General features: G+C 72.3%; 3 protein-coding genes across 5 annotated transcripts; 1 reads left to right on the top strand and 2 right to left on the bottom strand.

The window, feature by feature from the left end:
- Positions 1-1,749: 1,749 nt before the first annotated feature.
- On the top strand, positions 1,750-4,930 carry SBK2 (SH3 domain binding kinase family member 2). 3 transcript variants are annotated; one of them, XM_084257621.1, is made up of 4 exons: positions 1,750-1,883; positions 2,520-2,772; positions 3,698-3,900; positions 4,009-4,930. In XM_084257621.1, the coding sequence occupies exons 2-4, from the start codon at positions 2,520-2,522 to the stop codon at positions 4,573-4,575; spliced, it is 1,023 nt and encodes a 340-aa protein (XP_084113747.1). In that variant the 5' UTR covers positions 1,750-1,883; the 3' UTR covers positions 4,576-4,930. The 3 variants fall into 3 exon arrangements, with proteins under 3 accessions (XP_084113747.1, XP_084113746.1, XP_084113745.1); XM_084257620.1 differs by having other exon boundaries at positions 1,788-1,897; XM_084257619.1 differs by having other exon boundaries at positions 1,807-1,893.
- A 3,931-nt stretch (positions 4,931-8,861) lies between these two features.
- Positions 8,862-23,617, bottom strand: SSC5D (scavenger receptor cysteine rich family member with 5 domains; the record flags this gene model as incomplete). Its single annotated transcript, XM_084257869.1, has 14 exons — positions 8,862-10,276; positions 12,884-13,039; positions 16,314-16,481; positions 16,557-16,871; positions 16,955-17,488; positions 18,410-18,727; positions 19,946-20,119; positions 20,456-20,773; positions 21,769-22,077; positions 22,373-22,486; positions 22,632-22,751; positions 22,871-23,179; positions 23,253-23,279; positions 23,593-23,617. 14 exons carry the CDS (start codon positions 23,615-23,617, stop codon positions 8,916-8,918), a joined length of 4,248 nt encoding a protein of 1,415 aa, XP_084113995.1. The 3' UTR covers positions 8,862-8,915.
- Positions 23,618-24,423: 806 nt separating this feature from the next.
- On the bottom strand, positions 24,424-25,891 carry NAT14 (N-acetyltransferase 14 (putative)). The gene is made up of 2 exons (XM_084257138.1): positions 25,763-25,891; positions 24,424-25,194 (listed from the first exon to the last, which is right to left on the bottom strand). The coding sequence occupies exons 1-2, from the start codon at positions 25,832-25,834 to the stop codon at positions 24,646-24,648; spliced, it is 621 nt and encodes a 206-aa protein (XP_084113264.1). The 5' UTR covers positions 25,835-25,891; the 3' UTR covers positions 24,424-24,645.
- Between the last annotated feature and the right edge of the window lie 916 nt (positions 25,892-26,807).

The raw sequence follows: 26,807 nt of genomic DNA, 5'->3' as shown, positions 1-26,807 counted from the left end.
GGCCTCGCCCTCCCCCGCCAGGCCCTGCCGGAGCCGCTGGTGAAACGCGTCGCGGCGCAGCTGGCCGGGGCGCTGGATTTCCTGCACGGCCGCGGGCTGGTGCACGCCGACGTCAAGCCCGACAACGTGCTGGTCTTCGACCCTGCCTGCAGCCGCGTGGCCCTGGGCGACCTGGGCCTGACCCGGCCCGAGGGCAGCCCGGCCCCTGCACCGCCCCAGCCCCTGCCCTCCGCGCCCCCTGAGCTCTGCCTCCTGCTGCCCCCCGACACGCTGCCCCTGCGGCCGGCCCTGGACTCCTGGGGCCTCGGGGTGCTTCTCTTCTGCGCGGCCACTGCCGGCTTCCCGTGGGACGTGGCACTGGCCCCCGACCCCGGGTTCGAGGCCTTCGCGGGCTGGGTGACTACCAGGCCCAGGCCTCCTCGGCCTCCGCCCCCCTGGGACCGGTTTGCACCCCCAGCTCTGGCCTTGCTCCAGGGGCTCCTGGACCTGGACCCCCAGGCAAGGAGCCCCCCGCTGGCCATCCTGGAGTTCCTGGGGGATGACTGGGGGCTGGAGGGCGACAGGCAGGAGGCTGGGGGCTCAGGCTGCGAGCCCAGTGAAGGCGAGGGCGACGAGGAGGAGGGGGGGTCGGACCTGGAGGAGTGGACGGAGGGAGAGGAGGAGGCGGGGGAGGGCGGAGGTGGCAGGAAGACGGGGACAGACGGGGGCACCCCCTCCTCAGATGACTGAGACGGCTGGCGGGAGCCCGCGGACGCCCTCCCCACGGGCCAGCTGCTCGCCAGGCCGGCCACCCCCGCGGACCACAGGGGGAGACAGTCCCGCCCACCCCGCGACCCGCAGATCCTCCCCGCGGCCTCCCCGCCCGCCGGGCCGCTGGGGGTGACTCCGCTGTCCCTGGCCAAGTGGGGACTCTGAGGCCCACGGCGAGGAGCGTCAGCCCCCACCGCTCCGGGCTCTGGGGACGCCCTCCCTGGGCCCACGTTCTCACCCCGCAGGGCCGTCCCTCCCGCAGCCCCTCCCGGGCCTGGGCGCCCCGCCCCCGGCCCGGCCCCTCCCCGCCCGCGCCCCCAGACCCGGGGCCAGCAGGCGGGGGCGGGTCTGCAGCGCGTGTGAAATAAAGTTGCCTGAAACCCACCGCCTTGCCGTAAACGGGGGGGCGGCTCTCTGGAAACCCCCAGCGCCTCCTCCCTCGGCCCCCGGGGCCAGGCCCCTTCCCCTGCCCCTCACACCCGGGGTCCAGGCCCCCAGCCCCCCGCCCGCTCGGACCCCGCCCGGCCCCAGAGGGCGCAGGCACCGCCCCGCGCGGCCGCGACCCTCCCGCCGCTCCCGATGCCCGTCCAGGGGCAGGCGCCGGCCCCTCGGGCAGGGGAGACGGAGCCCCCAGGAGGACGCCTGGGCGAGGGAGGCAGGTGCTGCAGCAACTGGGGGGCCCAGGCGGCGCGGAGGGGGGTCTGCGCCCTCCGAGGGCGGGGGGGCCGGGCCGGTCCCCGCGAGGAGGCGCCCAGGGGGGCACGCGGCCGCGCCGTCCCGGAGTCAACGTGCTGGGCCGCCGCGGGCGGGGCGGGCGGGGCTACGACCCCGGGGGCGGGCCCGGCAAGGCGGGGGCGGGGCTACGATCAGGGGCGGTGGCGGAGGGGCGGGGCTACGACCCTGGGGTGGGTTCGGCAGGGCGGGAAGGGGCGGGGCTACGGCACGGGGGGGCGGAGGGGCGGGGCTACGGCCCGGGGCGGGGCGGAGGGGCGGGGCTACGGCCCGGGGGCCGGCCCGGCAGGTCGGGTCCCCCGGCGCGGGCGCGGCGCGGGCAGTGAGCGCGGCGGCGGGCCTCAGGGCGGCGGGCGGCGAGGACGCGGGCCCGGAGGCGCGGAGGGGCACGGCACCCGAGGGTGAGCCCAGGCAGGTGCGGGTCCCAGGCGCCGTGTTGGGGCAGCAGCTGGGCGTTAGAGGCGCGGCCGGGTCCAAGGAGCGTGAGCCGGGAGGCTCCAGGACGGGAGGGGCTGGGGTCCAGCGCGCGGGGCTGAGGGAGGAGGCGCGGGTCTGCACCCCTGGGCCCCAGGCAGGGGGATGACCCCCACTCAGGACCCAGGCGTCCCCAGCTCTGGCGCGGCACCACCGCCTGCCCAGGCCCTTGGGGCAGGGAACACCTGTTTGCCCTCAGGAGACAGAAGCTGCTCCAGCGTCCACCAGGCCCCAGTCTGTTTGCTTTGGAAACAGGTGGGGCGTCTCCGGTTCTCTGGCTCGTCTTTCACCCTTGGGCCATCAGGTGGTGCGGGGATCTGAGGGTGGGGGCCCAGGGCCATCTGTGAGCCCAGGCTTGACCTCACCCCACACCAGTGACCGGCTCCCTGCCTCCCGGATGCCAGTCATGAAAAGGGCAACTGAGTCTCAATGGCAGTCGCCAGTGAGTCCCCGGCTCCTCCCCTCACCCCGGGGTCCAGGTCCCTCCTCCCTGTGACCTGGGGTCCAGGCCACAGCCTCCTCACTTGGGCCCCGGGTCACCTCCGTCCGCTGACCTTGCACAGATGCCCGGGAAACAAGCAGACGAGGACCAGGCGGAGTTGGGGTCCGCAGAGGACGGCGCTGATGAGGACCTGGGCGGCCTCACCCCCGAGGAGCTCCGCCAGGGCCAGGAGGCAGCCTTAGCGCTGGAGGACATGATGGCGCTGAGCGCCCAGACCCTGGTCCAAGCTGAGGTGGATGAGCTGTACCAGCAAGTGCGTCCCCTGGGCCAGGGCCGCTACGGCCGTGTCCTGCTGGTCACCCACCGTCAGAAAGGTACAGCGTGGGTGGGGTGGGTGCCAGGAAGCAGCGGCACAGCCGGGAGACCCCCCCAGGCTGGGGGCTGCACACCCAAGCCCAGTTTTGCTGCCCCTTCCATGCTGTGTGCTCTTGGGGCGCACCTGCCCTCTCTGAGCCCAGCCCCCTCAGACAAGGTGGGGAACTACTGCCACTGGAAGACGCGGCTCTCTGGCCTGTCGGCGCTGCTGCTTGGGGCATGATGCCGGGCCGGTGCCCCACAGCCCTGGACGCAGCAGCTGAGTGACTGCCATCTGCAGGACACTGCCCCCGGTGTGTGCGCGGTCCACGTCCTCCCTACCACACTGGGAAACCAGCTCACGACACCCCCCCACAGTGGGGCGGAGGACAGGCCCCCCCCCTGCTGAAGGGGGCGGAGATCAGGCCAGAGCCCAGAGGGGGACCCTGGGCTGGGTGGCGGTGGCTCCTGAGTCCTCAGCCCCCTCTTCCACAAGACACCAGCCTCACAGGACTGGGAACCACCCTCGGGCCTCACTGGCCTGTCACCACCGACAGCAGTCCTGGGGGGTTGGGGGGGGTAGAGAGAAAAGAGAAACAGACCCAGCCCGCACCCCAGCGGCCCCAGGTAGGGGAGATGGAGCACGAGGTGTCCCAGCGGGGCCTCTCCAAGTGGACAGGGCCGAGGCCCGCAGGGCCGCGGTGCGTGCAGCCGGTCCTGCGCTGGCCACCCTGGGCAGCCCGCTGCGGACACCGGCTGGGATCGGAGCCCCAGCCCAGCAGGGCTTCTCCAGCGGGCCTGTGGAAGGAGAGGCCGCCGCGGGATCGGAGCCTCTGAGTGGGGTTTGGGGACACCGGCTCTCCGCTGGCGGCAGCAGGCCGCAGCGCCAGGGGGGGAGCGGGGTGTGGCCTCCACGCCCCACCCGCCCGCCCCGCCCACCCCCAGGCACGCCCCTGGCCCTGAAGCAGCTCCCCAAGGCCTCCACCTCCCTGCGGGGCTTCCTGCACGAGTTCTGCGTGGGGCTCTCGCTGGGCGCGCACGCGGCCATCGTGGGCGCCTACGGCATCGGCATCGAGTCTGCCGCCTGCTACAGCTTCCTGACCGAGCCGGTGCTGCACGGGGACCTCATCGCCTTCATCCAGCCGAAGGTGGGGTCCCCGGGGCTCCGGGGCGGGGTGGGGCGGGGCGGGCCGGGCCTGGGCCTCCTGCGCCCTGGTCCGCAGCGGGGCCTGGACGCTCCCGCCCCCCCCCCGCAGGTGGGCCTCCCGCCCGCGGCCGCCCAGCGCTGCGCCGCCCAGCTGGCCTCCGCCCTGGAGCACATCCACGCGCGCGGCCTGGTGTACCGGGACCTCAAGCCCGAGAACGTGCTGGTGTGCGACCCCGGCTGCCGGCGCGTCAAGCTGACCGACTTCGGCCACACGCGGCCCCGCGGCACGCTGCTGCGCTTGACCGGCCCGCCCATCCCCTACACCGCTCCCGAGCTCTGCGCGCCGCCGCCGCTGCCCGAGGGGCTGCCCATCCAGCCCGCCCTGGACGCCTGGGCCCTGGGGGTCCTGCTGTTCTGCCTGCTCACCGGCTACTTCCCCTGGGACCAGCCCCTGGCCGAGGCCGACCCCTTCTACGAGGACTTCCTCGTCTGGCAGGCCTCTGGCGAGCCGAGTGACCGGCCACAGCCCTGGGCTGGCCTGGCGCCCGCTGCCGACACCCTGCTGTGGGGCCTGCTGGACCCCGAGCCGCGAAAGCGGAGTGCGGTGAGCTGTGTCCGCGGCTACCTGGGGCAGCCCTGGCGGCAGCAGGAGGGGCCTGAAGGGGTGGGGCAGTGAGCCGAGAGGCAGGCCCCAGGTAGGCGCCTCTCCCTGCCTGGCCCGGCAGCGGCTCCGTCCACAGCCGGCTGGGAATCACCCGCAGCTCAGGCCCTCCGCACGGCTCCACCTGGCCCAGGGCCTTTGAGGGCCGGGCCTCAGCGCCCTGCCCCTCCTCACCTGGCCCCCAACGCTGCTGCCACAGTCCAGCTATCCCCGCGGCCCTGCCAGGGATGCCAGCGAGCGTCCCGCGTGAACAGACCCTCCTGGCACCGGCGCCCCCCCCCCCGGCCCCCGCTGCCTCTCCGCTGCCCACCCCAGCCCCTTCCCACCACCGGCCGCTCTGGATCAAGTGCCTTTCCCCAGCCCCCACCACGCTCAGCAATAAAGCTGTCCGCTGGGGACCTCGATGCTGTCCTGTCAGCCTGGGGCACGGGAGCAGATGCGGGCGGAGCGCTGCTGAGGGAGACAGGCGGGGAGGGGACAGGAGGGAGGGTGGGAGGGAGGACAGGACAGCAGAGACTGGCCACACTGGGCCCGAGTGGACACTGGCCCGGCACGTCCCCAGGGTGTCAAGCGAGGTCTGAGGGCTGGTGGTGGGTGGCGTGCCCGCGTCTGCGCTCCCAGGAGCTGTGCCCCCCAGAGCCGCCCTCGCGGTGGGAATGCAGGCGTTTCTGGCGGCGTGGCCGCGAGCCGCCGTGTCCGAGCACATGCGTGTGCCTGTGCGGCCATCCCGCACGCCTGCTGCCAGGGCCCCCTCTTGGCAGCCAACCCGTTTGCCAACACTCGTGCTTCCTCTCAGCGCCCCGCTTGGCTGCCTGCCCGGGGCCAACCACACAGCTGGGTCCTGGGTCACCATCCCTGCGCCACCTCCCGCGCGCCCCGCGGTGGCCTCCAGGGTGTGAGGGCCAGGGCGGCAGGGTGCACGTAGTGACCCCAGGAGCTCTGGAAGCTACTTGTGGTCCAGAAACCAGGGCAGTTGCTGCCCTGGGTAATCCAGGCGGGCCCCCTGGACTGAGGAGGCCACGGGGGAGAATGCCAGGAAGGCGTGGGGGGGGGGTGAGCACAGGTGAATCTGACAGAGCCCAAGCAGTGAGGCGAAGCATGTGTTCCCCAAAAGGCTGCAGGCAGCTGGGGTGAGGGTGGGGCGGGGAAGAGGGCAGGGAGGTGGAGGGTGCTAATTGGTGGCGGCAGCTGAGGATTAACCGGGAGGTGATAATGACCTGCCTGGGCCCTGCGCAGCGGGAGCAGGAAGACTGGGGGAGAGCCAGGGGAGAGCCGAGCAGCAGCGGGAGCACTAATTAAGCCCGAGTTGCTGGAGCAGCACCAACGGAGCAGACCACCCGCTTGCCCCCGGCCTCCCGCCCAAACAGGCCCCAGCTCAGCCGGCTCTGCTGGGGCCACGCCCTGCTGTCCCCAGAGGAGAGGGCCCAGGAGGAAGGGTGGGGGCGCGGGGCCTGAGCATGCTGGGCGGCTGCGGGGCGCAGGAGGTCAGGTCGCACTGGCTGCGTGGGGCGACGGGAGTGAGGGGCCTGGCGCGAGTGTGGCAGCAGAGTGTGGGGCGAGGGCAGGTGAACAGCGGCTGTGAGGGCACTGCTGAGCATGGGTGTGCGAGAATGGGTGAGAATGAGCGCGTGAGCATGACTAGCAGCGAATGTGAGGGCAGGAAGCGCGTGCGGATGTGTGAATAAGAACGTGCGGGTGTGCGTGTGGCATAGGAGAGCGTGAGGGTGCGCGAGCACGCTGGGTCTAAGTCTGAGTGTGAGCAGGAGTGGGCCCGTGGGGCCGTGTCTGTCTGAGGACGTGTGTGGTGAGTGTGGAAGCGAGTGTGCTGGGGCGTGGAGGGTGGTCCTCCCTCCCTGGGGGCCTTCACACACGGCAGTGGCAGCGCCGGGGCCGGGTGGCGGGTATAGTAGCGCAGCTGTGGGGAGGCCCCCGGTAGCTCCTCAGCCCCCGGAATCACCACATGCCAGCCACTCCACCCCTGGGCGTGTGCCCATGGAGAACGGGAACGTGTGCTCACACGCAGTCACACAGCACTGTTCACAACGCCCCAAAGGGCACCAACCCAACGGCCATCCGCCCCCAGACAGTAAGAGAATGTGGCCCGTTGGCAAGATGGAATATTACGCGGCCATGAAGAGGAAGGAAGTCCAGATGAGCAACTCGAGGAGGCTGGCGGTGCTGGAAGGGGAAGAGGCCAGTCACAGGTGATGATCCATTTTGGAAATGTCCTCAGTAAACAGGCAAATCACAGAGAAGGGCCAGCGAGGCCAAGGGGACTGCATTAGAGCATGCTGAGCTTTGCACACTCTGGACAGATCACAAACCGCACTTGAAAAAGGGTGACTTTCATGGCAAGCCTCGTTTCAATGGGGCTGTTCAGAAACCCGCCCCCGGGCTGCATCTCCAGGGCCACCTCCCGGGACCTTCAGGCGCCCGTCCCTCCTCCACACCTTCAGGCACCCGTCCCTCCTCCACACCGCTGGATCCCCATGAAAAGCAGAAGAGCCCCCCTCCTCTCTTGGTCCTGTCTTCCTTCTGCCTGGCCCCCCCCCCAGCCCCCCCCCAGCTCACATCCTGCTGGCAGGAGCCTGGGGGGGGGGCAGGGGCAGCCTCGGCGGCCTCCGCAGCCCCTAGCCGACCACAGGGCCCCAACAGCCGCCGGGAGCCAGGGCCCGGCCACCTCCCTGTCCTGGTAGAATCAGATGCGGACCTAGGTCCGGGGCAGCTGGACCCCGCACCCTTAGCAGGCCCCAGGTAGGTGGGCACCTGGCCCAACCCTCCACAGGGGCCATGAGCCAGCTCCGGCCTGAGAACCAAGCCCGCGCCTGGCCCTGCGGGACTTCCACTTGGCCAAGTACCGCCTTGGGAGGGGACAGCCGAGGTCCCCGCCCACCCCTGACCAGGGAATGGGCCCCTCACTGCTCCTTGCGGGGGGCGGAAGGGCCGTGAGACATGAGGGATGAGTTCTGTTGACGTCACCCCGGCCCCGTGGCGCTCCCTGGGCTGCAGCCACCATTCTGGGTCTGTGGCAAGTTGGCGGGCACCAGACCGGCTCAGCTGTCCCTGGGAGGTGTCCAGGGCCCCGGCCAGAGTGGGGGAGGCCGGCAGCCCAGGCTGGCCTCAGGCCCCGGGGCCAGATGTCTGGGCTTAGCTGCCTGGCCAAGGGGTTAGAGTGACCGGATAATTGAACGTCGGCTTCCAGGGGCTGGCAGGAGGCCACTACGGGCGGGGGCTGGGCCAAGCGCCCGACAGCTCCCCTGCCTGCGGAGGGGGCAGGGAGTTTTGGGCCCTCGCTGGGTCCTCTGGTGTGACCTGAGCTGGGGTTCACCTACTCCCACCTGCAAGTGGGAAAGGCAGCCTTTTGCTTCCCAGTCGGGGTGACATCCTCTGACCCCCCGCTGCCGGAGGGAGGGCAGGACACACGGAGCCCCCAGCTGCCCGTCAGCGGTGCCCTAAGAGCAGGGCTTCAGGAGAGCTGGCATAGCACCCCGCCTGCCCCCTGGCTGTGGGGGGGTGGGGGCCATCTCTCAGGACCCGCGTTAGTAAACCCCCAGCAAGTAACTAGACCCTGCTGGCCTCTGCAGGGCAGCGGGGGCGCCAGCTCCGTGACCTCTACGACCTCTGAGCAGGCCGGGGCCAGGAGGAGGAGAAGCTCTGCCCTGGGAGAAAGGAGCCACACAGGAGTTGGGGCTTCCCAGCCCCGCTGCTTCCCCCCCCCCCCCCATTTACAGCTGAAGCAGAGGGGGCGCGCGAGACCACTCACAGGACCGGCTGGAGCCCCAACCTGGAGGCCAGGGCAGAGCAGGGGCCGCCCCCGCCCGAGTGGCCCCTGCTGTGTGACCCGGGGCACAGGGCCCTTTCTGAGAGGGGGCACGTGCCCCCGAGGGCTGTGGCCAGGACAAGACCCAGTCCTCCGCCAGGGAGAGGGCCGGATGGGCAGCAGGTCTGTGAGGGCAGCCGCTGCCAGGGGGCACACACGGCCAGCAGGTCGCCGGAGCAGCCCCCGGAGCGGCCGGCCTACCGGCTCACCCCAGCATGTGCTGCCCTGCCCCCCGTCTATGGCCAACTCAGGCCCTCCCGGGTGACCCCGGAGGATCAGGGCCTGGACCCCTGGTCTGACACCCAACGCCGGCCGGCGGCCCTCCCCGCCGCCCTCTTCTGTGGCGCCACCACAGCCCGGCGCGGCACCCGCGTCACTCACAAGACAACCCCCGTGAGCGGGGCCGGCCCCAGGCGCTCACGGGAGCTTTTATTGAGGTCACATTGGGTTACAAGCCCCGGGCCCACCGCCCACCCCCCTCGGCGCGGCCATCTTGTCTTCACGGCGACACGGGCTGAGCTTTGGCGCCTCCACCTCACACATCCCCCCTCAGAGGCCGCTCCTCCTCCTCCAGGGTGGTGGCGGCCGGGGCCGGGGTGCTGGGGGGCCAGGTTGTCGCGGCCAGCCTCATCACCGCCTCGCCCAGCCGCCCCAGACCCTGAGCGGCCTCGGCCCACTGGGTCAGTCCCAAGCCCAGCGCACGGCGCTCCTGCTGGTCCTGCTCCAACGCCTGGGTCAGCCTCCGCAGCTGGCCGCCCACGTCCCTGACGGCGGCCACCAGCTCCAGCAGCGCGGGCGGCTCGCAGGCCATGACCCGGACAGGCGGCACGGTGGCCACACACGGGCCGAGGGGGCCTGTGGGCTCAGGGGCTGGCTGGGGGGCCGGGGGGTCAGGAGAGGGCGGGGCCGAGGAGGGGTGAGCCAGCGGGGAGAGGGGGAGGGTGGGGTCCCCAGTGGGGGCCAAGGTAGAGTGGGGGGGCAGCGGGCTCGGCTGGGAGCTCTGCCTTCTGGGCGGTGTGACGTCCTCGGGGACCTGCGGGTCCATTCCCGGGTCTGGAGAGGGCCTGGAGGGGTTGGCTTCAGAGGCTGGAGAGGGCTCCAGACTGGACGTCTGGGGTGTGGAGGGGTGAGGGGCCCCCGTGGAGGGCAGCTGGGGGTGCGGGCCGGGCTCGGTGGCCAGTGCTGGTGCGAGGATGTCCGTCCCCAAGGGGACCTGGGCGGTGCTCACAGTGGGTGCAGTGGCTGCCGGTGTCACAGGGGGACGCGGGGTAGAGGGGAGCGGGGGGCTGGTGGCAGTGGGGTGAGCGGGCATGGCAGGGCCCGGGGCTGTGGCCGGAGGAGGGGCTGCGGCGGGGAGAAGCGGGGTTGAGTGGTGAGAGGTCGTGTTGGAGTGAAGGGTGGTGGTGGGGAGAGGGCGTGTGGCCGGGTCCTGGGATCCAAAAGATTCCGGGGCCGTGCTGGGGTGCGGAGCTGCGACCCAGCCTGGGGCCGTGTCAGATTCTGGGGTCGGCTCTGAGGTGGGGGAGAGGCGGGTCACCCCTGCTGGTACAGAGTGGCTGGAGGTCGGTTCTCTGCGCAAGGTGGGTGGTGGGGTGGGTGGCGGCTCCCGGGTTAAAGCGGTGGCTTCCGGGGTGGCCCAAGTAAGGCCTGGGGTAGTGGAGCCGGGGTCGGAGTTCATCCAGGAGGCCAGGTCAGGGCTGGGGGACCACGTGCCAGGAGGGTCGGAGGTCACCTCCCCTGTGGAAGCCGGGATGCGCTGGGGCACGGGCTCGGAGGTCAGTGGTGGGCCCGGGTGTCCAGGCGAGGTGGAGGGAGCCGGGGAGGGGGTGGGGGATGCGGCCCTGCCCGCCGTGGGCAGCAGCAGCCGGCGCTCGGGCCTCAGTTTCCCCGCAAAACCTGGAGGAAAGACCACGGGCAAGGTCAGGCTGCCCCGCGCCTCCAGTACGGGCCGCCAACGGGAGGCAGGGGCCCCTGACGACGTCAGGGGTCGCCAGCAGACTTCCCGGCACCCGAGCGCCCCGCCTCCCGCCGCCTCGGATGTGGGCAGACCGCAGGCGCCACCTGGAGGAGGAGGATGAGGGGTACGGGGCGGGAGGGGAGGATGTGGGGTGAGGGGGCGTGAGGGGGTATGTGTGAAGGAGGAGGATGGAGGAGGCCAGGGTGAGGAGTCCGGGTGGAGGAGTAGGGGGGGATGGGAGAGTCCGGGTGGGGGGGGGATGGAAGAATCCGGGTGGAGGGGGTGATGGGAGAGTCTGGGTGGGGGGGGGGAGAGACCGGGTGGAGGGGGGGGATGGGAGAGTCCGGGTGGGGGGGATGGGAGAGTCTGGGTGGGGGGGGGGATGGGAGAGTCCGGGTGGGGGGGGGATGCAGGAGGCCGGGATGGAGGGGGGAGGGGGGAGGAGGGGTGTGGAGGAGGGCTGGGAGGAGGCCGCGAGGAGGGAGGGGGGCTCTGAAGAGCGAGGAGTGTGCAGGAGGATGTGGGGCGCACAAGCATGAAACGTGGAGGGCGCAGGGGAGGTGGGAAGGCAGGCAAGCAGCGGAAAGAAGGGGGTGCGCTGGAGAGGGAGGGGGCCGGGAGAGTGGGGAGGTTGAGGGGAAGGGGCAAGCGCAGGGGCCGTAGAAGAGCGCACAGAGAACCCCTGCTTCTGTCTCCACCAGCCAAGCAAGGCCCCAGGCCCAGTGAGCCCCAGTTCACCTCAGCCCGAGGGGGCGCGGGCCGGGGCAGCCCTGCCGCGGCGCAGGTCCCAACACCGAGTCCGCCTGGGTGTCCCGCGCGCGTCCTCCACCCCCGTCCTCCACCCCCGTGCCACGGGAGCAGGCGCTACTGCCGGCCTGGCTCTCTCAGGGCTCGGCGCCCACCCGGCTCCTGGCCGCCCCGGGCCTCTGGGTGCCCTCTCAGGCCCCACGTGCGGGCGGTGACGAGCAGCAGCGCTTCCTGGGCCACAGGGACCAGCCTGGAGCCGGCGGGGCCTTGCTCAGCCCCGGGGCGGCCAGGGAGGCGCAGGCGCGCGGCCACGAGCCGGGGGGGACGCGCCCCCACCGAGCTGCTGGCTGCTTTTGATTCACGTGAACCTAAGCAGCCTCCCGCGCTGGTGGCTCGCAGAGGGAACCGCACAGTTGCAGAATGCTCCGCGCGGCCCCGGGCCCTTTGTCTGCAGGGCTGGTGGGGTGGTTTAGCATGGGGCTGGGCTGCGGCTCCTGGCCTCCCCACCGGTGCCCGTGGGCAGGCTGCGGGCGCCCCCGAACCCCATGCACGTCCTCAGCGGGACTCGGGGAGACGGCGCGTGACACTCAGCTCAACGCCTCACGCGACTGCGCACACTGCTGTCGGGGCCGGCACCTTGGTGCACACACGAAACGGGCATGTGTCTACCACGGGCCCCTGAGGACGCCGGAGGATCAAAGAGGGACGCGCAGAAAGCCGTTAAGACTCCTGGTTTGCTGCCCCGCACATGGGGCCGGCTCTGGCCATCACGGAAGGAATCAGCATCCCTGGACACGGGAGGGGCTCGGAGACCTGGGGTGGCGCTGACCCCAGCTCGCCACATGCACAGAGGGCCAAGCCGGTCTTGCACCTGGGATGCCCTCAGCGGGCCCCGCTGCCTCCACACCCTTCGTTCCCCTCCTGACCCGTCTCCCGCAGCAGGCACCCCACGGATGCGCGAGGCCCGCATGGTTGGCTCCGAGTCCCCACGGCAGGAAGCGGGCCAGCCTGTGGGCACGTCCGTGTCTGCGCAGGTAACACGCCGCCACAAAGCTCGTCTGCGCCCCATGTCTCCCTTCGCGGCCATGTTGCTGAGCCATGTTGCAGGCACCCAGCCGGTCACTGCTGAGCTCCTGCCAGGATCCCACAGGTGCCCCCACCCTCCCCGCTGCCGGACGGTCCCTGACCTTTCACCGTTCTGCACCCATGCCTTGGCTTGGAGCCCAGCGTGTGGCCCCCCGGGAAGCTGGCCAGCCCACCGGCTCCCCATCTACATCATGTGCACTTTCTCCAAGCAGCGCTGCACGGCTCTGAAGCCCTCTCTCCCTCCGGTGGAGGGGCCCCTCCCTGGCTGCCCCCCTGCGGTGTTCTGTGCTCCTCACGCCTCCACTGAGTTTCTGGCTCCTGGTAGCGTCTGTGCACGTGGGCACAGCTGGGCAGCTGGGCCTCCCCCGCCAGCCCCTGCCCGGCCCTTCCAGGCCTTTCCACCATCCCGTTGCTGAGCTGTGCAGGCCCGCACACGGCAGGGCTTCTCGACCTCTGACCCTTGGGGACAGACGCCTGCCCCTTGTGGGACCTGTGATGACGTCTCCGTCCCTGCCTCCACCCCGCAGGGGCCACGCTTCCCTGCCTCGGCCCTGACAACCTGGTGTGCCCCCAGTGGAGGCCCCTGGCAGAGGTAGCCCCTTGTTCTAGAGGGTCTTTCTGGGGTACAAGTCTGGTCACCGGTGGGGAATTCGGAGTCCACCGCTCCACCTAACCACGAAAAACCCGGTCCCCTCTCCCCTGCCTGTGCTCACCTGTGTCCCCATGGTCCCTCGGGGCTGCAGAGGGGCTTCCAGTGGTCCCTGCGGTGAGAGTGGGTCCGGGTACGGTTGCCGTGGGGGTCCCCTTGGCAACGGGCCCTCCTGAAGGTGTGTCCCAAGTCCAGGAGGCCTCATCACCACGGGCATCACCTGGAGAGAGGAGGAGGAGGGCTGAGCTCACTTCCCCTGGGTCCAGGCTCTGCTCCCACCAGGCCAGCACCCCAGCCTGCTCCCTGAACTCGCCGCCCCCTGGCAATTCTGCTGGGATGCTCTCTGCTCCCAAAACAGGCTGTGGCTAAACTAGCTTATAAAACACAAATGTCGGGGGCTTCCCTGGGGGTCCAGATAAACCTTTTGTTAACCTTTCCTGTGTGCCTGCAGTAGAGTATTGGTAAGTCCTTCCCAGCGCACAGGTGAGGACCCACAGTCAGGCACCCCGTTTTGTACCCGGGCTGCCCTATAACAGCACGATGAAGCTGTCCGCAGCCGCTGCAGCTCGAGTTCGATCCCCAGCCAGGGAGCTCCCCACAGGGCGCAGCAGACTCTCCTGACTCCCCGCTGCTCCCCCCAGCAGCGGATTTCAGTGGACCTGCCTGTTCTGCTCCCCGCTCTGCCTCTGGTGACTGTCTCACCCTCACACCCGCGTCTGTACCCCAGCTCCTGCGGGGCGCGAGTCCTTGGAGACTCACTCCCAGACGCCACGCGGCTGCGGCCCAGGCGCACCACAGCGGGCGGCCTCGGACCGGCCGGGGCAGCCTCGGGGGCAGCGGACCCTCGGGGCGGGGCAGCCTCGGGACGGCGCGGCGTGGGGCGGGGCGGCCCGCCCGCGGCTCCCGTTCCCCGGTACCCACGCGCGCCCGGGCCGGGCCACAGGCCCGCGAGGCCCGTGAGGCCCGTGAGGGCCGCTACACAACTTCCGGGTCGGGGCCGCTACCGAGGCCCTGAGCCGCGCGCATGCGCCCCGTGCCCCCCTCGGCGCAGGCCGCCCATGCGCAGAGCGCCCGCCCCGGAGGGCGTCCGGCCTCCGCCGCGTGTCCCCGCAGGTGGCGGGTGACGCTGCACAGACGCCCGCCGCCCGGCCCGGGACCGCCGCCCTGTGCGCTCAGGGCACGCGGCTCGACCCCCTCCTTTTTGACCACTGTGTAACATTCTATCCTGAGCAGCCACGCCCCCAATGCCGGGGTGCCTCCGAGAAAGGTGCTGGGGTGCCCTCATCACCGGGCAACGTCAGGAGGATAGTTACACACACCTGGATGGCACAGCCTGGCGCCTGTGCGGTCCGATGCTGACGGAGCTGCTGCTAAGTGAGGGCCGGACGGGGGCCACCGCGGGGCGTCACCTCCGCCCTGCCGACGCGGCTAGACGGCTGGGTGTCACTGTCACATGTTCTCCGCGGGGTCCTCCTGGCCCCCCGCCTTAGGCTCAGGCGAGGGACCCCCGCACCCAACCTAGGGTCCGCCGTGGCGCAGACTCTCCCCTCTCTGCGTCCTCAGCGCTGTCAGGCACTGACTGGCCATCTGGGGGGGGGGAGGCGCTGCTCATGGGCTGCGGATGGCCAAGGCCAAGGCCAGCGAGGGCCAGGTGCCCCCCTGGGGTTACACAGCTGGGAGGCAGTGGAGGCTCTGGGCCAGGCGGGGCTCTCTATCCCTGGGTTCCGGGCAGCGCCTCTTCCCTGTGGGCAGCCCTGCCCAGCCCTGCCGGCTCTGCCTGGCACGCTTATCCACCCTCAAGCATTTGGCTCAAAGCCCACGGCCCTCTCCTCCTTGGCGAGGCCACGCGCTCCCTCCCAGTGGCGGGGGAGTGAGGGATTCCTTCACTCTCCTGACCTGCCTGTACCTCCGTTTCCTTAGCCGTGACATGGGTTACGGATACAACCACAGGTTCTCGGGGAGGAGGCAAGTTAAACCATGAAGGCTTCCGCCCGGCACAGGAGAGTTCTGTGACCAGGCTTCATCATCACCGCCATTACTCTCCAGCCTCTGAGCAGGCCCTGGCCACGAATCTTGGCCTCCGAACTCGCGCAGCCACACCCCAAATCACAGAGCTCTGCCTTCCTGCCCGCTGAGGACGGCCAGCATCGCCCCTTCCAGCCTTTGTTCCTCTAAGAGGCAGGCGGGGCGAGGGCCCTGACAGCGCCGATATAGACAATCTCGCCCGGCTGGGGCCCCGCGGCTGTTGGGCATTTGCAGCAAAGACCGCGCCCGACGGCGTTCCTGCGCTTCTGAACGACTGCACACCTTGGCGGGGCTGGCACCTGCGGTCACCCGGCAAGTTCCAAGCGCAGCCGAGCTACCATCGGATCAGGGAGTGGGCTCCAAACTCACACGCATAATTACTCCAGGCTGTATCTCGCACCCCTGGGTGCCATGTGGGCGAAGGCATCTCCGTGCGGCCCCGAGTGCACCCCTGTCACCTGCAGGCCGCGTCTGCGCCCGCCTGCCCCCGTGGCCCAAGGACGGACCCAGGCCCTCCTTGCTGGAGTCCCGCTGAGAACGTGAGTTCCTTTGGCACTTTCCAGAGACCCTGGACTCCGCCCCCCACCCCAAGCAACCGGAGCTCCAGCTGCCTTTCTCCTGCACCCAGGCGTCCCCCCTCAAGAGTCCGCCCAGGTCTGTAGTAAGGCCCACCACAGCAGGCGGGGACGTGCTGTCCGACCGCCTGTGCCCAGCTCTGCCAGCAGGGGGTGCCATGGGCTAGGGCAGCGCGCCGTTGCAGTCGAGACCTGGACAGTGTCCCGGGCGCGCCCCCTGACAAGCTCGTTTTCCACTTGGGAAACTGGGCCATCAGAGCCCTAATGCACAGCTTGGGTCTGCCCCACCACAAAGGGCAGCCCTTCCAGGGCCCTCCCGACCCCCTCCTCCTCTTCGCTCAACCCGCCAGGGCCAGGCCAGCCCCGCCAGGAAGCCACCTCGGCAGGGCTGGACACCATCACCGGCTTTTATCGCCTCGGCTGGGCGGGCCAGCCAATCAGGAGGCGCGGTGGGGCCCGCCCCTCACCCCCACCTGGCATGCTCACTTGTGGCATGGCATTCGCATGCGGGGAGCGGCATGCATGGTGCCTGGGGGGGCGGGCACACACCCGGGGAGCAGGGTGATGGAGGCAGGAGCGGGGCTCGGGGCCGGGAGAGCAGCCCGGGGCCCTAGGGGGACTTGTGTGAGGGGCTTTGCATCCAGGGGCCCGGACTGGCGTATCCCGGCTGGTTCTGCGGCTCCATTCGGCCCAGGGAGCGCAGGCTCAGGGTCCCAGGGCCTGGTCCGACCCTCAGAGGCGCGTGGGGGGAGCAGCTTACGTCAAATGCAAAGAGGGAAGCTTTGGGGGGCCTTTGGTGCCAAGGAAAGCCTACTGGGGTATCTCACCCCCAGTTCATTTAGGTCTTTGTGGAGGCCCAGCAGGGAGGCCCCGCCTACCAGCCGTGCCCCTCACCTGTATCTGGAAGGCTCCTGCTTGCTGGGGAGGGGGCCCCGGGGCTGCCAGTGCCGCCCGTGGGGAGCCCGTGCTCAGGCACCCCCACAGCCGTGGTCCCCCTGGCCAGGTCCTCCCCCGAGGTGGGGTCCCAGGTCCAGGGTGGGTAGTCCTCGGCATCGGCATAGCCTGGGGGCGGGACAGAGGTTCTCGTCAGGGCTCCTGCTGCAGACGCCCTGGACCCAACCTCCTGGGGGGCCCCACCTGTGCAGGTGAGCCCCACGTCCTCCTCGTGGTCGCAGTTGTGCTGCCCCCACGCCCTGGCGGGGCAGTCGCTCAGCAAGGCCTCGGCCCCCGTGCAGCGCACGTCGTCCAGCCAGATGGGCCCCGTCCCCGGGCCGTAGTGCGTTTTGCCCACCCGGGGCCGGACACGGCCGCAGCCCAGCTCCCGGCAGACCACGGTGCTGTCCCGCAGGCCCCAGCCGTCGTCACACACGGTGCCCCAGCGCCCGGCGTGCCACACCTCCAGCCGGCCCGCGCACCGGTCGGGCCCATCGGCCAGGCGCACCCGGAACGGGCCTGCGGGTGGCAGCACCGGGTTGGGGGTGGGCAGAGTGGGGAAGGCCAGCTGCGCCCCCCCTTCGTTCCCTGTGCCAGCTCACCTGGCCCCCCGGAGGGGCTCCCCGTGGGGGCAGCGTCTTTGGGTGGCGCTGGCGAGCCTGCAGGGGTCTCTGTCGCCGGATCCGCAGAGCCCATGGGGGTCTGCTTGCTGGAGGCCTGGGGGCTCCCGTCCCGGGCACCAGGCGTGGCCAGCGTGGCCCGGGTCTTGGGGGTGCGGCCCCTGGGGGGCCGGGAGGGCCTCATCACAGTGGTCTGTGGGGCCTGCGTGCTTACGCTGGTGGAGGCCCGGGAGGCGGGTTCCAGGGGGCGCAGTGTGCCAGGGACCCGAGACTGCCTGGTGGCCGGCGTCTCTGGGGGCTGGGAGGTTGGCTTCTTGGCATTTTTGGTTGCCCACTTCTTAGTACTCTTGGGTGTCTTGCCCGGGGCCTTGGTGGTTCTCTCGGGAACATGGGGGGTCAGCCTGGCTGAGGGCTTGGTGGCCAGCTCCCCGGGGAGCCAGGCGTCCAGATCTTTGCCCAGGCCAGGGATCCAGCTCCAGCTGAAGGGGTCCGAGATGGAGTCCAGGCCAGGGGCCCCTAGAAGGCAGGGGAGAGGCGGGCGAGATGGCACACGGTCTGGGCCCTGCCAACCACCAAGCTCGCTCTCTCTGGCACGTTCTCTGCCCGGGCCCCAAGTGGCCCTGGGGACACTGGCCCATCAGGCCTCGGGGCACTTTCATGCTGAGGCTGAACCCCGCCTGCCCCTGCCCCGCCCTCTCCACATCCTGAAGCCCTCTCCTCCCGGCCGCACTCTCACCTACTGCCAGCAGCGTGGGCCCCCCCAGCCAGCTCACCCCCAACTGACAGCCGTAAATCTCAAGTGTGGCCTGTGGCCAGGGGGAGGGGAGGGACAGTGCCTTGGCAGCAGGCCCAGCGGGGACCCCATCTCAGCGCTCTCTGATGAGCACGGTGGACGGGAGAAGCCCCTAGCTCACGGGAGCCAAGAGCCCTCGGAACGCCCCACCTGGTAAGAGTGCTTGTTCCTGAGGTCTACACTGACTCTGGCTGGCTACTGCCAGGTGGACAGCCAGCCCAGGTCAGCCACCGGCACGCCAGGGCTCAGGAGCCCCTGTGCCCGGCTCAGCCCCTGCCCTCGGTAAGGGCGCCAGGGAAGAAGCAAGGCCATGATGCTGGCTAGTTCTGGCTGGCTTCCCTCCCTCTCTCCCTCCTCCATGCAATGGGGGGGCGGCTCCCCTCCTGCAGAGACTCAGGAGTCCCAGCTCTGCCCCTCAGCTGCTGTGTGACTCTGGGCCACTCACTCCACCTCTCTGAACCTCTTCACTAGTGAACTAAGTGCAACTGAGCTGGGCTTGCTAGGTGGAAGGGGTCACGTGGGAAAACACCCAGCCCAGGGCCAGCGGAGGAGGCCAGCGCTCTGTCACTGGGTGTGCTGATGCCAGGTCCCGCCCCCTCCTCCAGGAAGCCCTCCTGGAGCCAGAAGAAGCCAGGCCAACTTACCAGTGCAGGTGACGCCGACGTCCTCGTTGTGAGCACAGTTGTGCTTCCCCCAGGGGGCAGCAGGGCAGTCGGACAGCGCCACCTCCATGCCCACACACCCCACATCGTCCAGCCAGATGGGCCCAGCGCCCCAGCCAAAGCGGCCAGTGGCAGGGTCTGGCGGCCGGGCGGCCCCGCAGCCCAGCTCCCGGCAGGCCACGGCTGCGTCCCGCAGGTCCCAGGAGTCGTCACACACAGTGCCCCAGCGCCCGGCGTGCCACACCTCCAGCCGGCCGGCGCACCTGCTGGGCCCTGCCACCAGGCGCAGCTGCGGGGACCCTGGGGGAGACCCAGAGTCGGGGTTCTGAGCAGTGTGATCAGCGGGTCTGCCTGTCAGTGCTAGGCCCAGGCTGCAGGGGGACAACCCCAGAGCTGCCCTCCCCGAGCGTGGAGGGGGTACACATCACAGAGACAGAAATCAGGGTCGGGGGTCTTGGGGGGCTGCATGAGGAGGGGTTCGCTTTGGGCTGACGGAAGGTTCTGGAAGCACCATGTGTGACGGTCGCCCAGCAGAAGGATGTGCTTGCGCCCCTGAGCTATACCCAGTACGCGGCCTGGTCTATATTTAGTGCAACGAAAGAGAAACCTGCGGCCGCGGCCCGGCGCTGCAGCCCGCCCGGCCCCGCCCCCGCCCAGCTGTGCGTCCTGGGGCTCCGAGACCAGACAGCCGCCCGCGCCAAGTGGGCGGGCCGGTCACCGGGGCCGCGGGCTGCCGAGCCCGACGTCACGGTCACTGGGGCTCGGACGGCCGCAGCCAGGCCTCGCCGCCGGCCTTGCGGAGCGCGGCGCCCGGGTCTCAGGGCCGGCGACCTCATCGCCGCCGTCCAGAGGCCGCGGGGACCGCAGGAGGAGCACAGGCCCGCCCGCCGCCGGCTCTCCGCGCCTCCATCGCGCAGGGCCTGGCCTCCGGGGCCACGCAGGCGCGGCGCCGCCCCTCCCAGGGCCGAGGGGCCGGGCCGCCGCCGCCCAGCCGAGGGCCCTGCGGACTCCAGCCCTGTCCACGGCCTGCTCCGGGTCGGGCTCCTGAGAGCAGCCCCGCGGCGCCCCGGGCCCGCCCGCCCGCCCGCCGGTGCTGCAGAGACGGCAGCGGAGGCGCCCGCCCGCCCGCCCGCCCCAGACGCCCACGCCTGCTGGGGGTGTCCAGACAACCTGGGCCAGCCCTGCAGGCGATGACGACCGACCGGCCGAGCCGGGCCTCGGCAGCCGGGCGCGCCGGCCCGGGGACAGGGGCCCGGTGCGGCAGGACGAGGCGGCGGCCGGAGCGGAGCGGCCTGCAGGACACAGGCCGGAGACCCGCCGGCCGCTCCAGCGCCCGCGGCCCAGCTGCGCCTGCGGGAGGCAACAGGCCTGGCGCGGGGCGGGCGCCCTCAGCCCGCGGTCGGTCGGGGCAGCAGTATTCCAACACAGCCTCTGCGTCTGCGCTGGCGCGGCGGGAGAAAGGCCTGGGGGCGCCGGGCCAGAGCGAAGGCCGTTCGTTCGCTCGGCCGCGGGACTCACCGGCTTCGGGTCCGGGCTCCCAGGGGCCAGCCGGGGTGGGCCGGGGCGAGCCGCCCTCCGTCGGCGGGGCCGGGCTCAGCGCGGGGGCCGGGGGCTCGGACGGCGCCTCTCCGGGTGCGGAGCTGTCGCTGCCCGGGGCGGGTGCCGTGGGGGGGACGTGCCCGAGAGGCATACCTGGGGGGCGCGGAGCTCAGGCGGGGCCAGCCCGGGGGCAGGGGCAGTGGACGAGGGAGGGAGGGGCGCGCCCGGCTGGGAGCGCAGGAGCCCCGTGGCAGCGCCCTCGCCCCGCCCCGCCCCGTCACGCCCCGCCCCCGCCGCCACGCCCCGCCCCCGCCACCACGCTCCGCCCCCTTCCGTCACGCCCCGCCCCCTTCCGTCACGCCCCGCCCCCTTTCGTCACGCTCCGCCCCTGCCGCCACGCCACGCCCCCGCCGTCACGGCCCGCCCTCACTGCCACGCCACGCCCCCTCCCCGTCACGCCCCGCCCCCACCGTCACGCCCGCCCCTCACCGTCACACACGGCGCCCGCGTCCTCGCGGTGGTGGCAGTCGTGCTGGCCCCAGGGCCTCGCCGGGCAGAAGCGCAAGGCTGACTCGTTTCCCCGGCACCGAAGATCGTCCAGCAGGATGGGCCCCGCGCCCTCCCCGAAGAAGGCGCCCCCGGGGGCGGCCAGCGCGGCCCCGCAGCCCAGCGCCCGGCAGGCCACCGCCGCGTCGCGCAGGTCCCAGCCGTCGTCACACACGGTGCCCCAGCGCCCCGCGTGCCACACCTCCAGCCGGCCCGCGCACCCGTGCGGGCCATCGGCCAGGCGCAGCTGGGGGGCCGGGCCTGGGGGACAGAGGGGCCCAGCTTTGATGAGGGAAAGAGGACCTGGCCTCTGGGGTCCGCGCTCGAGGGGAGAGTGGCCGGAAGCCATGTCTCTGGTGCTGGGGGTGCCGGTGCCACTTCCTGGCTGCCACCCCCAGCTGCCCTCCAGTGCCCTCTGGTCAGGCGGTTCTCCATGAGACACCACTCCAGACACTGGAGCCGTGCGCCCCCATGACACCCCAGGTGTCCAGGTGGACCCCACCAGGTAGAGAAGCACTGGGACAGACCAGCCTCCAGTGGGTTTTGGGGTGCAACACTGTCTCAGGGAGGCCCCTCGCCAGGAGCCCCGGAGCACACCTCCCCAGGCTGCCTCATCCTCAGAAGCAGGTCACTATGGAGAGTGCAGCGTCCGGCTCTGTTCCCCAACATGGGTGCAAAGTCACCCCAGCCACCGCCCTCGAGGGAAGGACAGACCAGAGAGGTCAGATCACCGTGCTGGCATCTCCCCACCTGGGAATAAGGGGGTACCCTGAAGATGACAGGTGTGGTGACGCAGCAACCCCACCCAGCCCTCACAGGCCTCTCCCCCCAACAATGCAGCCTCTGCCCCTGCATCCACCCTGCGGGATCCCTGTAGCCCCTGCCCCCCCACCACTCCCACCCGAGGTCTGCGGGGCCCCTGTAGCCCACTGTCCCCCCACCACCCCCACTGAGGTCTGTGGGGCCCCTGTGCCAGGGCCTGGGGTCTTTACCTCTCTAAGCCTCAGTTTCCCCATCTGTGAAAGGAGGTGCAAGGACACTGCCCGACTGGCTGTGCGGCAGCGCAGCCCGGGGACACGGAGCTGGGCCAGCCTCCCCACCCACTGAGGCCTTCCTGTCGCAGCCCTGCGCCCCGCACCCGTCAGTGCCCCTCAGGGCCCGACGCAGGAAAGGGGGGGAGGAAAGGCAGGAGGCCGGAGAGGAGGGGCTGGCGGGCTGTGTGGACGGGCAGACCCGGGCCGTCGGGGTGCAGGTACCTGTGCAGACCAGCCCCGCATCCTCGCTGTGGTCACAGTTGCTCCGGCCCCAGGGGCTGCGGGGACAGTCCCGCAGAGACTGCTCTCCGCCCCCGCAGCCCACATCATCCATCCACACGGGCCCAGCGCCCGGCCCAAACCTGGCGCCCCCGGGGGCGGCCAGCGCGGCCCCGCAGCCCAGCTCCCGGCAGGCCACCACCGCGTCGCGCAGGTCCCAGCCGTCGTCACACACGGTGCCCCAGCGGCCGGCGTGCCACACCTCCAGGCGGCCCGCGCACCCGTGGGGGCCCTCGGCCAGGCGCAGCCGCTCTGGGGAAGGGAGGGGCGGCGCAGTCGGGCGAGGCCTCTGGGTGGGGTCACCCCCCACCCCTGCCGCCCACCAACAGTGGGGAGCTGAAGCCCTGGAGGGCCGAGGGCCTGGACTGAGGGGTGGGGATCCAACACCCCAGGGCAGACATCGTGTCCCCTGCCGGGGCAGGCAGGGGCAGAGGCACCAGGCTGAACCCCAAGGGCTGCCCGCCCCCCAGCTGCGGCCCTATTGCCTGGCCCTGGGCCTGTAGCCTCCCCAGCCGGGCCTGCAGAGAGAGGGTCTGGGGGAGCTTACCCTGGTGGGGGGCTCCAGCCGTCAGCACGGGGGCCCTGGTGGACGTGGCCTGCTTGGGGGGCCGGGGGCTCTTCTTCCGGGGGCCGCTCTGGGGCGTCCCGGCCAGGCGGGGGGCTGAGTGGGGAGACGGTGGGGATGGGGGTGGGCCGCTCCTCCCCTCTGCCCGGGGCCAGGGGCCGGTCTGACCGGTGGAGACCCCGGGTTGTGGGGGCTGGGCAGCTGCCCATCCTCCGGCAGCAGCGCAGCTAGGTGGGCTCACCATGGGTGACAGGGGGCTCCTCGGAGCTGGCGCTCAGCACCCGCGTCAGGCCCAGCCAGGGGTCTCCATCCGGGAGCAAAGGGGCCGCGTCCCTGTCCCTCGAGTCGGCCACACGCTGACCTGTGGGGGGCCCAGAGCAGGGAGAAGGCGGCGTGGGGGCTGGGCAGGGCGGGGCCCTGGGGGGCCTGGGGCCGGCGTCCCGGGGCTGAGGCCTGGGCCCCGTGGCCGGGTGGCCTCACCTGCGCAGACCACGCCGGCGTCCTCCTCGTGGGAGCAGATGTGGGCCTTCCAGCCCCGGTGCGGACAGAGGCCCAGCTGGCCCTCGCGGCCCCGGCAGGCCAGCTCACTGAGCCACACGGGCCCCGCGCCCTCCCCGAAGAAGGCGCCCCCGGGGGCGGCCAGCGCGGCCCCGCAGCCCAGCGCCTGGCAGGCCACCGCCGCGTCGCGCAGGTCCCAGCCGTCGTCACACACGGTGCCCCAGCGGCCGGCGTGCCACACCTCCAGGCGGCCCGCGCACCCGTGGGGGCCCTCGGCCAGGCGCAGCCGCTCTGGGGACGAGGCGAGGCTGTGACATCCGGGCCTCCCGGCCGGCCGCGTCCCTCCCAGCGGGGGGCCACTTACCCACAGCCTGGATCCCCATCAGAGCCGCTGGAAGGGAGTGGGGGGCAGTGAGGGGCAGGCGGGGCCGTTCCCCCGGAGGCCCCAGCACCTCGGCCCTCACACCTGGGAACCGTCGCGGGAGGCAGGGCTCGGGGCCGCCAGCCAGGGCTGGGCCAGGCCGGGAGGAGCGGAAGGGCAGAGGGCCGTGACCCCCGCCGGGGTGGGGGTGGGAGGGCAGGTCCCCGGGCTCGGGGCTGGGGTCAGACGGCAGCCCCGCAGGCGGAAGTCGGCGCCCTGGCGTGGACGCGCGGGTCCGAGGGTGGGCCGGGGCCTGAGTCCCCGGGGAGGGCGGGTCACTCACCGAGGAGGCAGGCCCAGACCCTCATGTCTGCAGAGGCCGGGGCCGGGGCAGGGCCGGGGCAGAGAGGGGACGCCGCAGCAGAGGAGGGGAGACGCCCGGCTGAGCCCGGGGCCGGGGAGGAGCAGGCAGGGCTGGACGCTGCCAGGAGGAAGAGCGGCTGCGAGGAGCCGGCAGGGGACAGGGGGGCTGGCCAGGCGGGGGCTGGCGGGGGTGCCGGGCGGGCAGGGGGGAGGGCGTCCGATGCAAACACCACATGGAGCTGGGCTGCCGGGCCGCAAGGCTCAGGGGCAAGACAGGCCGGGCTGCAAGGGGGTGGCAGGCGGGACCCCACCCCACCGGCGTCTCCCGTCAGCCAGGAAGGGGTCGCCCAGGGGGCTCGGAGGGGCTGTGGGCTGGGGGCTGGCACGAGTGGGCTCCGGTGCAGGCCCGAGAGCGCGGGCGGCCAGACACCAGGCAGGACTTCCCCGGCCGCTCTCCGCCCCCACGCGAGGGGGTGCCTGTCCTTGGCGAGCTCGGGGAGCTGGGGGGGGGCGGGCCCTCTCCCCTGCCCTGCACCAGGCAGCTGTGAGGCGGAAAACTTGGGTAATGGGGAGTGTGTGAGTCAGGGCTGGCAGGGAGCAGGCTGCCGTGAGCTCATCACTCCCCTCCCCCACCCAGCGCCCCCCAAGGATTCCCGCCCGCCCTCCAGCCCCGGGAAGGAGGAGCCTTGGGCGGCCAGGCCGGCTGGAAAAGGCATCAGAGACAGCAGAGGCAGCTCCCGGCTTTATTGACAGACGTGCAGAACAGCCGCGCGGGCCGGGCCCCTCACCAGCCCGGCCAGGCCCCCCGCGGGCAGTCGCAGGGCCTGCTCCGGCGCCTGGGTGGCCTCTGTAGCTGCCGCTGCAGGTCGCCGGCCCCCACCCGGGGCTGCGCCGCCCACCTCTCCCCGCAGCACGGGGCCCATCTCTGCAGACACCCGGGGCTTCTCGCAGGCTTCTGGGTCTGCGCCGGGCTGCCCACCGGGTGCTGCAGGTCCAGGTGGGCCGCCGCAGGCTGCAGTAGTCTCAGCCAGGGTCACAGGTCCTTGCTGAACTCCCTCACCAGGGCGTAGCCCAGGCAGCCCCAGCCCCCCTCGGCCCGGTAGCCGCAGCCCTCCAGCAGCCCCGCCGCGCCCCAGGCGGCCACGGCCACGGGGACCACCAGCCGGGCCCTTGGCGCCCCCGCGCCCCCCGCCCAGGCCCGAGCCCGGGCTTCAGCGAAGGCCAGAAGCCGCCTGCCCACGCCCCGGCGGCGGTGCCAGCGCGAGACGGACAGGCGGGTGACACGGGCGCCAGCCCCGGCGCTAGTGCCCGGGGCCAGGGCCAGGACCCCACACACGTCCCCGGAGCCCCGTACGGCCACCCAGGGCCCCCCCAGGCCACCCGGTGGGGGCAGTGAGCCCCACCGGGCCCGCAGGCCGAGCTTCATGGCCGCCACGGCCAGGAACACAGGCAGGAGCAGCGCCAGGGCAAAGGAGGCCAGGACGAAGCGCAGGCCACTGCTGGCCGCCGCCAGGAGCAGCAGGGCAGGCGGCCGGGTCAGGGCGTGCAGGGCCACGCGGTTCTCCGTGTCTTTCACGCCGGCCTGTGGGCGGGAGGGTGGTCAGGGCCCTGCGAGGCAGGGACAGCGGCGGGCGGTCAGACTCGCGCAGGGGCCAGGCAGGGGCCAGCCCACCCCTGTCCTGGGCGCTGCACTCCTCGCCCACAGCTGGGCTCCGAGCAGGACGGGGCGCACAGGGAGGGCGGAGGGCGGGGTGGGCGAGCAGGGGAGCCGAGAAGGCAGGCCTGCGAGCGACTGCACAGGAGTTCACCCGGGCCTAGGGACTCCCGGCTCCGGCGGCGACGCCAGCCAGCCTGGGCACGCAGTGCACCGCGGAGGGGTCGGGTCCGGCGCGGCCCTGGGCTGCAGCCAGGCTGGGGCGCCGGCTTGCGGGGAAGGGTCTGCTAAGGGCACAGTGGGCTCTGCGGGGGCTGCCCCACGACTGACCACAAGCTCCCGGGGAGCTGGGGGTGCGGCGTGACCCCACGCCCCGCCCTGTCAGGGCCCTTCTGGCCCCCAGGAGGCGGAAAGGAGCTGGCGGGAGGGGCCGGGCCAGGAAGTCCAGGCCGAAGCCGGCCGCCCCCAGGCCCCGGGCGCCCCGCCCGGCTCTCACCTTCAGCATCTCCAGCACCAGAGGCTTCTCCTCCTCCCTCATCTCCCGCACCGACAGGTGGCCGGGGGCCATGGCCGCCCCAGGCTCCCGCGCCCCGGAGGGGCAGGCGCGCCTGGCGGAGACGCAAGCGGTCAGCGGCCGGGCCCCCCGCCTCCCGGCGCGGCCTCCCGGCGCGGCCCCCACACGAGCACGCTCGGCCCGGCCAGGTGCGGCGGGGCGGGCAGCGCCACCTCGGCCCCGCCGCCCCTCGCGCGCCCGCAGCTCGCAGCCCTCCCCGCGCGCCCCGCCCCGCGCGCACCTCTGCGGGCCGCTCGGCTGCGCGGCCGGGGGCACAGGGTCGGGACCGGGGTGCCGGCGGAAGTGACGCAGCTCCTGGCGGGGGGGGGGCGCCGGCCGGAGGGGCCCCCGGGGCGAGGGCTCGCGGCGGGGCCGGTGCTGCGGGCCTTCCCCGGAGCCGGCGCGCTCCGCGGCGGGCGGTCCCCGTTGCTAAGCAGCCGGCGCGCGACGGGGGTGGGGGGACGCGGGCCGTTCTCACGCGCGCCCCCGGCCTTCGAGGGGAGGGGGGCCCGCACCTGAGCTCGCTAGCTCCCGAGTTTCCACCCCGCGGCCCCCACCGGCGCTGTGACCTTGGGGTGAGCGTTCCCACCCACCCGCTGGGGCCGACGGTGACACGGAACCCCTTCGGGACGCGCGGCAGCCCACATAGAGGTGGCGCCCCCCCCAGTCACCTGCCAGCCAGGAAGAGCGACGTTGCCCCGCACCCCCCCACCCCCCAGGAAAACAAAAGCACAAAGGGCAGGAGAGTCGGTCTTTATTAGCAAGCGCGACCCCTCCCCGCGCCCGGGCCCAGGCCCAGCGGCATTCAAAACGTGTGCACCAGCTGGACCGTGGGCACGGTCTGCACGATCTGGATGGAGGGGAGCCCCTGGGGGGTCACGCCGCCCGGCGCCGCGCCCGCAGGCAGCACCTGGACCATCTGGGACGCAGGAGCGGCGGGCAGGCCCGCGGACGCGCCGGCCGAGCCGGCCGGCGGCGGGGCCAGGAG

This window comes from Talpa europaea (assembly GCF_964194135.1).
Source record: "Talpa europaea genome assembly, chromosome: 16".
NCBI lineage: Eukaryota > Metazoa > Chordata > Mammalia > Eulipotyphla > Talpidae > Talpa > Talpa europaea.
This window is presented reverse-complemented; position numbering and strand designations above follow the sequence as displayed.